Source organism: Otolemur garnettii, unplaced genomic scaffold (genome assembly GCF_000181295.1).
Source record: "Otolemur garnettii isolate 467f Iridium unplaced genomic scaffold, OtoGar3 scaffold00020, whole genome shotgun sequence".
Classification (NCBI taxonomy): Eukaryota; Metazoa; Chordata; class Mammalia; order Primates; family Galagidae; genus Otolemur; species Otolemur garnettii.
The window spans coordinates 20373237-20385451 of record NW_003852415.1 but is presented as its reverse complement, the minus strand read 5'-3'; the positions used below and the strand labels follow the sequence as shown (position 1 = coordinate 20385451).

The 12215-nt window shown below is 47.2% G+C and overlaps 1 protein-coding gene across 1 annotated transcript in view; it reads left to right on the top strand.

Moving 5' to 3' along the window:
- Nucleotides 1–7836: 7836 nt before the first annotated feature.
- The window catches only part of SERPINA11 (serpin family A member 11), a 22692-nt gene continuing 18313 nt past the window's right edge, over nt 7837–12215 (top strand). Inside the window, exons 1-2 of the mRNA XM_023511501.1 lie at nt 7837–8531; nt 9845–10118. Of these exons, the coding sequence (XP_023367269.1) occupies nt 7901–8531; nt 9845–10118 (905 nt within the window). The 5' untranslated portion in view covers nt 7837–7900. The remainder of the gene's footprint in view (nt 8532–9844; nt 10119–12215) is intronic.

The following is a 12215-nucleotide window of genomic DNA, read 5'->3' as shown; positions in this document are numbered from 1 at the left end:
TCTACTGAGTGCCCCAGGTCTCTCCTATGCAGATGGTCATAACCTGAATTTCCCTGCATTCGTTGTAAACTCCAGGAATTGTTCTTCTTACGTCTTCATTGTAGCTTTTGTTTTGGGTGTGAGTGTGTGTGTGTGCATGCATGTGAGTGAATGAGTGTGAGTTTTGACTAGCTACATGGAATTTCACTTTATCTATGCAGAGCTTAGCATTTACTTTAAACTTAAGGTCCTGTGCACATTTCTGTAGATTTCTTCTCTAACATTTTGCTGAACAAATTGTATTTTCCTCACTTTCTCAAACTCTAATGTCTATCTCCTAAACACAGTAGGCTACCATGCTCCTCTTGGGTTTCCCTTCTTATGCCCAGGAAGTGCCCTTAGGCAGAAAATTGGGACAATCATATGGTTTACCTGACTTGTTTTCCTTTGCTGCCTGCTGTCTAATGTCTGAATTGTTTTCTATATTTTCCAGTATCTCATTTGTTTTATCTATTTTGTCTGGTTGTTTACAATAGTTTATAAGTCCAATATCAGTTCCTTTTCTTGGCTAAAAGTGTAAATTAACTTAAGCTTTACATATGTATATACCTCTGTAACTCCACCTTAATAAAGATACAGAACTTTTCATAATCCTGAGTCCCTTTTACTCATTTTTATTTAGTATTATCCCTCAGAGGTAAACTGATCGTTTAATTTTATCTCACCTCATTCATTCATTTAACAAACATTTACTGGGCCTTTAGTATTGGCCAAACAGTAAATGTACGGGAAGAAAAAGGTAGGCAAAAATCACTGGTCCATGAATTATTTAGTCACTCAAACAAATTAGAAACTATGATAGTCATAAGTGTTTTACAGAGAAGTTAATGGATGTTACTATAAAAATACTTAAAGGAGGGGAATTTTCCTTATTTGAGTAAGCCAAGAGATTTTACTTGAGGAAATGACATGAGCTAAGACCTAAGTGAGCAGGAATTAATTAGAGGAAAAACTGAGTAAAGGGAGTGGGAAGAACATTCCAGGATTAAGAGAACAACAAATATCACTTGGGAGCATCAGAAAAATAGGCAGAATGGCCTGATAAAGAAGTCAAGAGCCAAGAATGATATGTGACATGTGATGAAATTAAGGGGGTCAGTATGTGAGTTGAATTAAAGATTTCAATGTTGCTTTGAGAAATAGCCGGCTACTTGAGACATTTAAAAATAGGTTAAGTGACTCTTTCAGGTTTGAGTTTCAAAGACCATTCTAGTGCCACAGGCAGAGTGAATTGGAAAAGCAGGATAAGATGTACAGAGAGACCTACTAGGAGGTGGTTGTCCAGGTAAGAGGCAATGATAGCACAACTAGCCTTCTAGAGGTGGAGGCAGAGAAAGGTAGATGGACTAGAGGAATATTGGGGAAGTAAAATTGGCAAGATGAGTAATGGGTTGACATGGGGAATGCAGAAGGAAGTGCAAGGATTACTCCTAGGTTTGACTAAGTACATGGTGGTACCAGCGATTGAAATATTGAAAGGGGGTTTCAGTTGTGACTGTTGCTGGGAGATGGTTAGGGAAAGAGTCTGAGTTCAGTCTGGATTATACAGCATTTAAGGTTCATTTGAAACCTCAGGAGGAGATGTAGACTAGGCAGTTGGATGCATGGAGTCCAGAGGAAAGAAAGAGCTGGAGGTTAAAAACAAACCATCATTTGCATCTCTTACTAATGAAGCCGTGGGTGTCCTGGCATGAGATCATCTGGAGGGAGAGGAGAGAGATATAACCAAGTAACTGATAGGTAAGGCTCACACATATGAGGACCAGGCAGGAGAAGAGGACCCCAGGGTAGGTAAGGAGGAGCCCCAGAGAACCATCAAAAATCCCAGGGAATGTGGTGTTATGGAGCCAAATGGAAGGATTTGCTCAGAAGCTGAGTGTGATCTTCAGTGTCAGATGCTACTGAGAAGTCAAAGAAGATGAGAACCTAGACCATTAGCTTTTAGCAATATCTAGGTCAGGTTTCTATGGATGCAGAATTCAGACTGGAGTGGGCCAGGGAGTGAGTGGGAGGTGAGGTCATGGAGGCCAGGGACACATAGCTCTTGAGATAGGCCAATGGGTGGGAGGAATCAGAGGGGAAAGGAAGGATTTTATTGTTATGTTGAGGGTGGAAGTCTGTTTGTCTTAATGGGCAAGACTTGAATGTTAATGGCAAGCACTGGTTGAGAGAGAATGTATAAGTACAGGAGAGAGAGAGGTGGAAAGGTCTTGAGATAGAAGAGAGGCTTTCCAAAGCTCAGGAAGGGAGACTGGTTCTTCTGCTGTACTGGAGAAGCTCAGGAGGGGAGGGTGCCTGGGAAGTAGGGACACACAGAGAGGTATCTTTTGGAGGAGGCTGAGACAATCAATTCCTTTTCTGAAGGTCTTTTTTTTGTGTGAGGTAGGAGGCAAAGTTGTCTGCTGAAATTGAGGGTGTGTGTTTGGTGTGTTCACACACCCACAATGAGTACATATGTATTTGTGTAGGGTGGGCATCCATTTTAAAGACACAGAAAAGGTTGAGATATTTCCTGCAGTCAGTGGGTGAATGAGCCCATCAGTTACTACTGGTGACTGGGAATTCATGGTGGGTTAGATTGCCTTGCGAGCCACCTCCCAGCAGCACCCCATCAAGAAGGAGCAGACAGACAGGTGGGTTCTGTGGGTTGGAGCCCTGCCAGAAGGGTGTGTCATGAAGACAAAGGCCCCAGCGGTGGACGGGACTGGAATGAAATGAAGTCCTTTGACACCCAAACTGGATAAAGATACAAATAAGGACAAGGCTAGGGGGTTCACTGGGGGAAAGTAGAGCTGAGGGGCTCTTGAAGATGAAGCAGGGAGGGTAAGTCAGGGCCAAATAGAGAAGGATCTTGAATGACGAGAGCTTGGGCATTTCTCCTGAGTGCCTCGGGGAGCCATTGAGGAGCTCCCAGATCTGTATCTAGGAAGTTCCCCTGTCTGTGGGTGGATAAGCAACTGGGTTGGGGAGGGGGCACACAGTGGAAGGTGAAATGCAGCCGTGCAACTGGTGGCTGGGAGGGAGGATCCCAGGCAGGGCTGAGCGTCCCTGTCATCTTGACCAGTGCATTCCACTCCCTGGACATAGACACAAACCAAGGCCACTGAAGAGAGAAGGGAAAGGGCCTCACAGGACTGGGACAGGGAAGGGGTGGTCGGTCATAGAAGGACAGGAGCTTAGAGTGGGGAGAGGCCAAGAGTGGAAGACACTGAATTTGAAGAGCCAAATGAATGAGCTTTGGCTAGGGTGGTTTCTCCCTAAGAGTATAAGGACCTTTTCCTTGAGGCCCACAGCCACAGAGCCCCAGACTCTAGAGGGAGGGGCCTTTTGAGACCCCCTTTACCTGAGGTCCTGAAAGAGGCAGTGACTTACCCAAGGTCACATGGAGACCAGGGGCATTGACCAGCTTGGACCCTTATTAGAACTTCCTAGATGCAGATCTGGGAGTTCACGTGGGTATCCCATCCACAACCCAGGCCCCAAACGAGCAGGATGTGGGGCATCCACATCTACAGATGGGGAGGTGAGTTCCTCTGGAGGCACAACACCAGGTGTCAGTAGGTGCCCCTGAGAGCTGCCTACCCCATCCCCAGCCTTCCCAGAGAGAGACACAAGCCCCGGGAGACAGCCAGGTGGCCTGTGTCATCATGATGCCTGACAGCAGCTCCCCTCTCCTCTATACAAGTGACATCCCTTTCTCCCATGGCCACATTTAACCAGGGATAAGCCTGTCCCTTCACCATGCTGCTTGCTGCCAAGTGAAGAATGTAAAATCCTAAGAGCCACAAAAGAAAAGCAACTTTGATCTCATGCTCTGTGGGCCACATGTCATGCTGACCGTTTCATGCTTTGTCTCATGCTCTCCTCAGAGACGCCTTCTTCTGCAGAGGGGAGAGGATGAGACTCAAAGAGTTAAAGCCATTCTCAAATGTAATGTGCTGCTCTGAGGTTGGGAGGAGGACAAAAGATCTTGCCTAGGCTCTGACTTCTGATTAGCCATCACAATCAAGTAAGGAGCACAATTTGCTCCTTAATCATTGAGGCCAGAGGTTCTGCAGACCCCAAATTAACATGGCAGACTTTAGCCCATCACAGGGCAGCCTTCAGACCCCAAACTCTCACATGGCTTCCTGAAGACCCCTAGTCTATCACAGAACTCATCAAACAGGAGACACTTAAGGTTTTGGTCCCAACTTTATGCAGGTGGCCTCATCCTTTCTTTCCCACCACCCTGGTTCTGCGATTAGCACAAACTCTCTTTGATCCCAGGGCAGTGTTGGTTGTGAGCAGGCAGGGGCAGAGGGAGCAGGTGTGCAGAGCACTGGAGAACACAGGCACTTATCTAGATAGTCCTTCCAGATTCCCTCTTTCCCCAGATAGTCCTCTGCAGCCATTCCCCAGTGGGTCCCAGTGCCCAGAACCAAGTCTGTATGTCTTACACAGAGCCTCCTCTTTCTGCAGCCCAACTCTCATCACTCCTAGGCCCCTTCCTGCTGGCCTCTCTCATGCTGAGATTCATGGTACAGAACCTATTCTGCTCTTCTAACCTGCCTTGCTCTATTTACCTCTGGGTCCTTGCACAGGTAGCTATCTCAGCCCAGACCTCTCTTCTCCACTTTCCTCCTTTACCTGCTAACATATCTCAAGTCTTAATCTGCAGTGACTCTTGGAAGCCTTTCTTGTCCTGGGATAGGTGTGCCTAATGCCCGTGCTCACCCGTCACGCATACTTCTCATTTGCTAATAGATAGATATTTGCTAATTGCCCATCTGTCCAGTAAGCTCCTTAAGGGCCAGGACCCTGCTCGTCTGCCCCCACCATAGCCCCAACAGCTCATATAGTGCTTGCATTAGTGTTCATGTGCTGGATGCATGGATACTGCACTCTGAGAACCTAGAGATTATTGACAGACATGTGAGTACTCAATGATAATCCACCCAGTAAGAGAAGTAGAGTCAAGGTTCAGAAGTAGGAGAAGAGAGAAGGGAGAGTGATGAAGTCACAACCAGGAAGAAGCTCAGGGAGATAAGCACTAAATGGAATTTTCCAGAGTGAGAAAGAAATGCTTTTCCATGAGCAAAGGCAGGGACCTCTAGGAGAGGCATTTGTAGTAGGGCATGCCCTCCGGGGGCGGGGGTGGGGGGGGAGGGTGGTGGTACAGGGAAGATGGGGAGGGAGTTGAGCCATGAGCAGTTTGCTATCAGTTCAGACAGACTGCAGAGGGTGTGCTGGACTGCAGTAGGGCTGAAGAGGGTAGAAGAGGTCAATTATCAAAGGCCATGTGCCACACGGAGAGTTTCACCTCCATCCCTCAGGAGATGGTCTCTGTGCAGAGTCAGATTGGTGGATGTTCTTGAGGAAAACTGATTTGAGGAAACATGTCCAGAAAGAGAAAGATAAACCCAAATGCCTTCAAGATTGTCCAAGGAAGAGATGAGGACTGTCTAGACCAAGGGCTGGGAGATGAAGGGAAGGCAGGGCTGTTGATGTCTCAGGGAGGAATAACAGTGTGGAGAAGGGGCTGATGAGTGCAGAGACATGGTCAGTTTCCTGACTTGGATGATGACAGCATGGTTAATAAGGTCTTTCTGGAGAAAGAGGGAACTGGAACTGCTCAGGGTTGAAGACACAGCATATGAGATCAGTTCAGAATGTGTTAATAAGGAGGCCAATAGTTGGATGGATGGATGTGAGCACAGCTTAGGAAGAAAATGCCACTTTAGTAAAAAGAGAGAGAAAGAAAGAAAAGAAGGAAGAGAGAGAAAACACATACACATAAATATAAAGCAAAAAATACCCAATCAGACAAATGGAGAGAAATGAGCAGTTTTGCAAAGGAGTCCCTAATTCAGCACAAAGAGTCTTCATATAGTTCCCCCTTAGTTTAATCACACCTGCTATGATACGATTCAATTTACATTGAATTGAGATTATTGGGAATGGGGCCACCACACTGTGCCTGACCTGACGTTGGCAAGTGTCTATGTATGCCAGTGTTTTTGTGGCTCTGGGCAAAGGGTGTCTTGCCTTTTCCCTTCCCTATCTCTGATGAAATAATTGTTTCATTTGTTGGCTGCATTTCTGTCCTAGTAGCTAAAATCTTTTCTCGGTCAGTACTGAGACTTAACGCAGGTCCACTGGGAGAAGAGTGGGTGGCAGCCATTCACACTGTAGAATGAATGACCAGAGAGCAAAGTTTTATAGGGGTGAAGAAAGTTATGAAGGCCCTGGGCTTGTGCAAGGGTGATGGAGTGAAGCACAAGCAGGTCATTCTGAGGAAACTGTGAAACTGAGGGAGGGGGTGTTGAAGAAAAGCCTTCAGAGAGGTGTGACCCATTGGAGCGGACACCCTACTTCACCTTTCTCCCCTCTGATTCAGCACATACCCCACCCTGCCTTGCTTTAGCTTCTGCATCTTCCTTCTATAAAATGACCATTTACTATTGAGTCTCAGGGTCAACCCACAGGGCTGGAGCTCCTCTGTGAAGTTGTGGTAAAGCAAATGAAATCTTCCTGGCAGTGTAAAGACCATTCAGGAACTGAACGGGTGTAGGTGCTGCAGGCAGGGCTGGGGAGGCCTCCAAACGTTACTTGACAGAACAGCCAAAATCAAATTCTCACTGAATTCAGTAACAACAACAATGATAGGAACACTTCGCTGAGCACTCACTGTGTGCTGGGTCCTACACCTTATGGACCTTACCACCCTCAGCCCACTGAACAACTCTGTAAGGTCATGATCCCCACTTTACCAAGGTAAGAAAGGGAATTGATGTCTGGAGAGGCTACTCGTCCATTCAGAGTGTTAGAGTCAGGCTAGGCACCCATAGCACAGTGGTTACTGCGCCAGCCACATACACTGAGACTGGCGGGTTCCAACCCAGCCCAGGCCTGCTAAACAACAACGATAACTACAACGAAAAATTATAGCTGGACATTGTGGTGGGGTGCCTGTAGTCCCAGCTACTTGGGAGGCTGAGGCAAGAGAATTGCTTAAGCCCAAGAGTATGAGGTTGCTGTGAGCTGTGACGCCACAGCACTCTACCTAGGAGGACATAGTGAGACTCTGTCTCAAAACAAACAAACAAACAAACAAACAAACATAAAGAGTATCAGAGTCAGATGCAAGCCCATCCCCACCCTACTCCAAAACTACTGGGGCTTTGAATTGCCACCAGCTCATTTAGTCTCAAGTCTCGCTGGTGCCAAAATCTTGCTGGCTGAGGCCAGAGCAGGGAACAGGCTATGGGGTCCAGAACTAGTGGCTCAACAGCAATTGGCCACCAGTGCTCAGGGCCCCTGGAGCACCACAGCTCCAAGATGGCTCCTTGCTCTGAGTTTCCACTTCTTGAGAGACATGAATGCACCAGTAAACACCTGTAGCTGGAGCTGGGCAGCCAGGGTGAGAAAATGATCAGACCTACACAAAAGAGAAGGGACAGAGAATATGTGGACAGACCTCCAAACCGTGAGGGAGGCTGCCAAGACTGGGACTCTCCGATCTGCTCTCATGTTCTCAGGTTTTGAAAAATAAGCCTATAAAGTAGAAACAGCAAAGAACATGGGATTTGGAATTTGGGATTTGAAAGCCAACTGTGGAGCCCAGGCAGAACACAGACTGACTCCTCTGACCGAGGGGAAGTCATACACGCACTCTGGGGCCTGTATACTCCTTTGTAAAAGAAGCCCAACAACAGCACCTGCCTCCTGGGGCTATTGTGAGGCTCTGTGGACTGTCCCCTTGGCCTTCACTGTGTTGCCGATTGCCTGGGCTGTGGGGGGTCTCTGGGTCAGGGACTGCACCCTCCGCTCATCTCCCTCAACACTTCTTACTTCTCTTGCAGATTTACTTTGTTCCAAAATGGCAACTTCCTTTTATGAGGCTCTCTTCATTGTTGGTCTCTGTGCTCCCATCTACTGTGTGCCCTCCATCACTGTCTCCAGAGGAGAATGCCTCCACCCTTCCTCCACAAAGAACAACCCCGCCTCCCAAGTGTCTTCCCACAACACCGACTTCGCCTTCCGCCTGTACAGGAGGCTGATTTCCGAGGCCCCGAGTCAGAATGTCTTCTTTTCCCCCATGAGTGTCTCCACTTCCCTGGCCATGCTTTCCCTTGGGGCCCGCTCAGCCACCAAGACCCAGATCCTCCTGAGCCTGGGCTTCAACCTCACCCACACTCCAGAGCCTGCCATCCACCAGGCTTTCCGGCATCTGGTCCACTTGTTCACTGTCCCCAGCAAAGCCCTGGGCGTGCAGATGGGCAATGTCCTCTTCATCAAGAAGGAACTGCAGCTGCAGGCAAACTTCTTGGACAACGTGAAGAGGCTGTATGAGGCTGAAGTCTTCCCTACAGACTTCTCCAACCCATCCAAGGCCCAGGCGAGGATCAACAGCTATGTGAAAAAGGAGACCAAAGGGAAAGTCAAGAACTTAGTCCAAAACCTTGACCCTCTGACAGCCATGGTGCTGGTGAACCACATTTTCTTTAAAGGTACAGATCCGAAAGGTTGATTTTGATCTGTTTAGTTTTGTTTGCTTAGTCGAATGATGCAAGCTAGACAAACCCTAGACAGCAGGGTGGAGCAATGGGAATGCCCAAGTTCTAATTAGCTTTAAAACTGGCTGTCTTCCTGACCTTGAGGGTCCCTGTTTATCATTTACAGTGAGGGTTCATTCAGCTCTGTCTTTGATAGACTGATTTGCTGTCCCAAGAAGCTGACATTGGACTCTGCAATCTGGAAAAATCTGGAAACTAGCTTGTCAGAAAGAATTTTATCTCTTGCCACTAGCGGCTGCCTCACTCTCCTCTGAAGGTTTTAGAGGAGGGACACAGATCTCTGGCAGACAGCCTAGAAGCAAATCTACCCACCCATCCACCCCCCACCCACCCATTCACCAAGCTATCCCTTCATAGATCCCCCCATCCTGTAAAGAATAAAGAGAAGGGGAAAAAACTGATCTACTTTGAGCTCTTCCTAAGTTACCTTCACTTGTCTGTGCTGTTCTATTTAACTTAATTCTATTTTAATTGAAATCGAGTTGGAAATGGAGACAGGCCAGTGTAACTGTCATTCAAAACTGCCTAGAGTTTTCACTGTGCTGTAGTAGCATGCACATCAGCTTGGAAGTGGGACAGTGGGGGTTTGAATTGCACCTCTCCCTCTTAATTGCTCCATGATCCCCAGCACATTGCCTAAAAGACCTCCCCTGTATCAAGTGCCTGATCTGTGCCAGTCTCTGTGCTGACCAGGTGGCTGGGTGACAAAGTCATCTTCATAGGGCTGTGCTCAGGCTGGCAGCACCTGGAGTTATTTTGGAAGCCACCATATCATCCCCCACGCCCCTTCCTTCCTTCCCTCCTCCATCGATCTGTCCACTCATCTATCCATGTTCACCCATCCACCTGCCCAACCACCCTCCAAACACCCATTCACCAAGCTATCCACCCATTTATCCGTCCATGCTGCAAAGAAGGAAAAGAAGGCAGAAAAGCTGATATGCTTTGAGCTCTTACTAAATTACCTTCAATTGTATGTGCTGTTCTGTTTGACTTAATTCTATTTTCATTGAAATATAACTCCCATACTTAAAATTCACCATTGTGAAGTATATAATTCCATGGTTTTTGTTTTTAGTATATTCACAAGGTTGTGCAAATACTCCTTCTGTGTAATTCTAGAGCATTTTCATCACCTCAAAAAGAAGCCCCCGTACTCATTACCAGTTGCTCCCTATCCCTTTTGGCTGTCTTTACATCACTACTTGCACTGTGACATAAAGACCTCTGTTCTTTCTTTGTCCTAGCCAAATGGGAGAAACCCTTTCACCCTGTGGATACAAAGAAAAGCTTTCCATTCCTCCTGGGCAAGGGAACCACTGTGCCCGTCCCCATGATGCGCCAGATGGAGCAGTTTTCTTTCGGAGTGGATCCAGAGCTGGACTGCTTTGTGCTACAGATGAACTACAGGGGAGATAACATGGCCTTCTTTGTCCTTCCTGGCAAGGGCAAGATGAGGCAGCTGGAACAAGCCTTATCAGCCCAGAGACTGAGAAAGTGGAGACACTCACTCCAGAAGAGGTGGGCATCTGTGTCAATTTGTTGGGACCTCATACAGGGGATGGTGTACATCCTAGGATGGGGGGCAGAAGATTGCTAACAGCTGCTGAATATTCACTCCTGCAAATTGAGCACTGACTGCATACACAATAGTGAACCTGGTGCAGGGTATACCTATTCAAACTTGAACTTCACTGTCACCTGATGGATGTGGGGTCCTATCCCATACATTTCACAGATAAGGAAGTAGAGGCTCTAAGATGCTAGCCCAAGGTCATGTAGCTATTATGTCCCTGCAGAGCTGTACTGTCACAGTAGCTCTTAGGTGCTACCAGAGCTTACTCTAGAAACCAATTTAATATTGAATTCTGTGGAATGAGCCCACAAAAGCAAATAAATTTTTTAAAAAGCATTAATGCTCACCTATAAAAAGAAGATAGTAAAATTACCAAATTCATAGGTTATTGAAAAGATAAAGTAAGTTGCTTGCTATTTATAAAGTGCTTAGAAGAATGCCTAGGAGATAGGAGGTGCTCAATAAATGCTAGCTAATCGTAACATTATTAGGCTGGGCACCTGTGGCTCAAGCGGCTAAGGTGCCAACCACATACACCTGAGCTGGTGGGTTCAAATCCAGCCCAGGCCTGCCAAACAACAGTGATGGCTGCAACCAAAAAATAGCCAGGTGTTGTGGTGGGTGCCTGTAGTCCCAGCTACTTGGGAAGTGGAGGCAAGAGAATTGCTTGAGCCCAGGAGTTGGGGGTTGCTGTGAGCCAAGATGCCACAGCACTCTACCCAGAGCAACAGCTTGAGGCTCTGTCTCAAAAAAAAAAAAGTAACATTATTAGAGGTTTTGCCATTATTATGGAGTGTATCAAGAGAATATGGAGAATATAAAAAAGGATTGACCATAAAATGAAAAGGAATGTCAAAGATTTATGTTCAGTCTCTTAGCAACATCTTCTTGGCATCACTGGCAATGTTTCCAGGTGCTCATAGACTAGGAGGAGTGAAGAGACAAGATTGAGGATGAATGTCATTCCAGAAAGACAAAAGTCAATGCACCTGAGGGTGGGGGAGGCAAAGAGCAGGGGACCTTCTGAGCAGAGACAGATTGCTTTCAGCTGGGATTGGGGGACAGCTTCAAGGAGGTGCTGGTGTTTAGTCACACAGATGAATAGGACACAAACACACAGATGCTTGGGAAGGGCAGTTTTGGCAGAGGAAGCAGCACTGGCAAAGATGCACTGAAGGATCAGGGGATGCGGCAGGAGGCTTTGGAGGTGTCTTCTCAGACTGCACCACTGCTGAGTAGAGGAACAGGAGGCAGCCGGGAGGCTGGGACAGGGAGGGGCAGGGCACAGAACAGCAGCTAGAGCAGAGAGAAGATGGAGAGGCCAAGGTAAGCACAGGGGACAGTAACAGGAAGGAAACAGCTGCCCATGGTATCCAGCATCACAAGATGCCCAACGGATGAGGGCTGAAAAGTGTTCCTCCAACATTTTCCTGCTTTCATTTCTCTAAGTTACTAAGTACGTGACCTTGGGCAAAGCCCTAAAACCAGGTTTTACCATGGTTAAAATGGAGGAAATATTACTGAATATGCCTGGGACAACACCCAGCATGTAGTAAATGTTCAGTAAACGCAGGCTGGTTACCCTTGTTTTAGGGAAACCTGTTGCAGGGGAAGGAAATATGCCAAGCTCTAGCATTGAGCTGTCTAGTCTAGTAGCCACTAACCACATGTAGTTATTTAAATTTGAATGAACTCAAATGTAGCAAAATTTTAAAAAGTAGTTTCCTTATTTGCACCAGCTACATTCCATGTTGCTCAAGAGCCACATGTGACCAATGCCTATCATGTTGAACAGCACAAGTGTAGAATCTTCCCAACAATAGAACATTCCCAACATCAAGGAAAGTTCTACTGGACTTAGCTACTGTAGAGGGTGACCAAGATTTGCTTTAACAAGGTCTGATGGAGAGGCACGGTGGGCCGGGCGGCAGCTGAGCTGGGGCTGGTGGAGAGGCACAGTGGGCGGGGCGGCGGCTGAGCCGGGGCTGGTGGAGAGGCACGGTGGGCGGGGCGGCGGCTGAGCCAGGGTTGGTGGAGAGGCA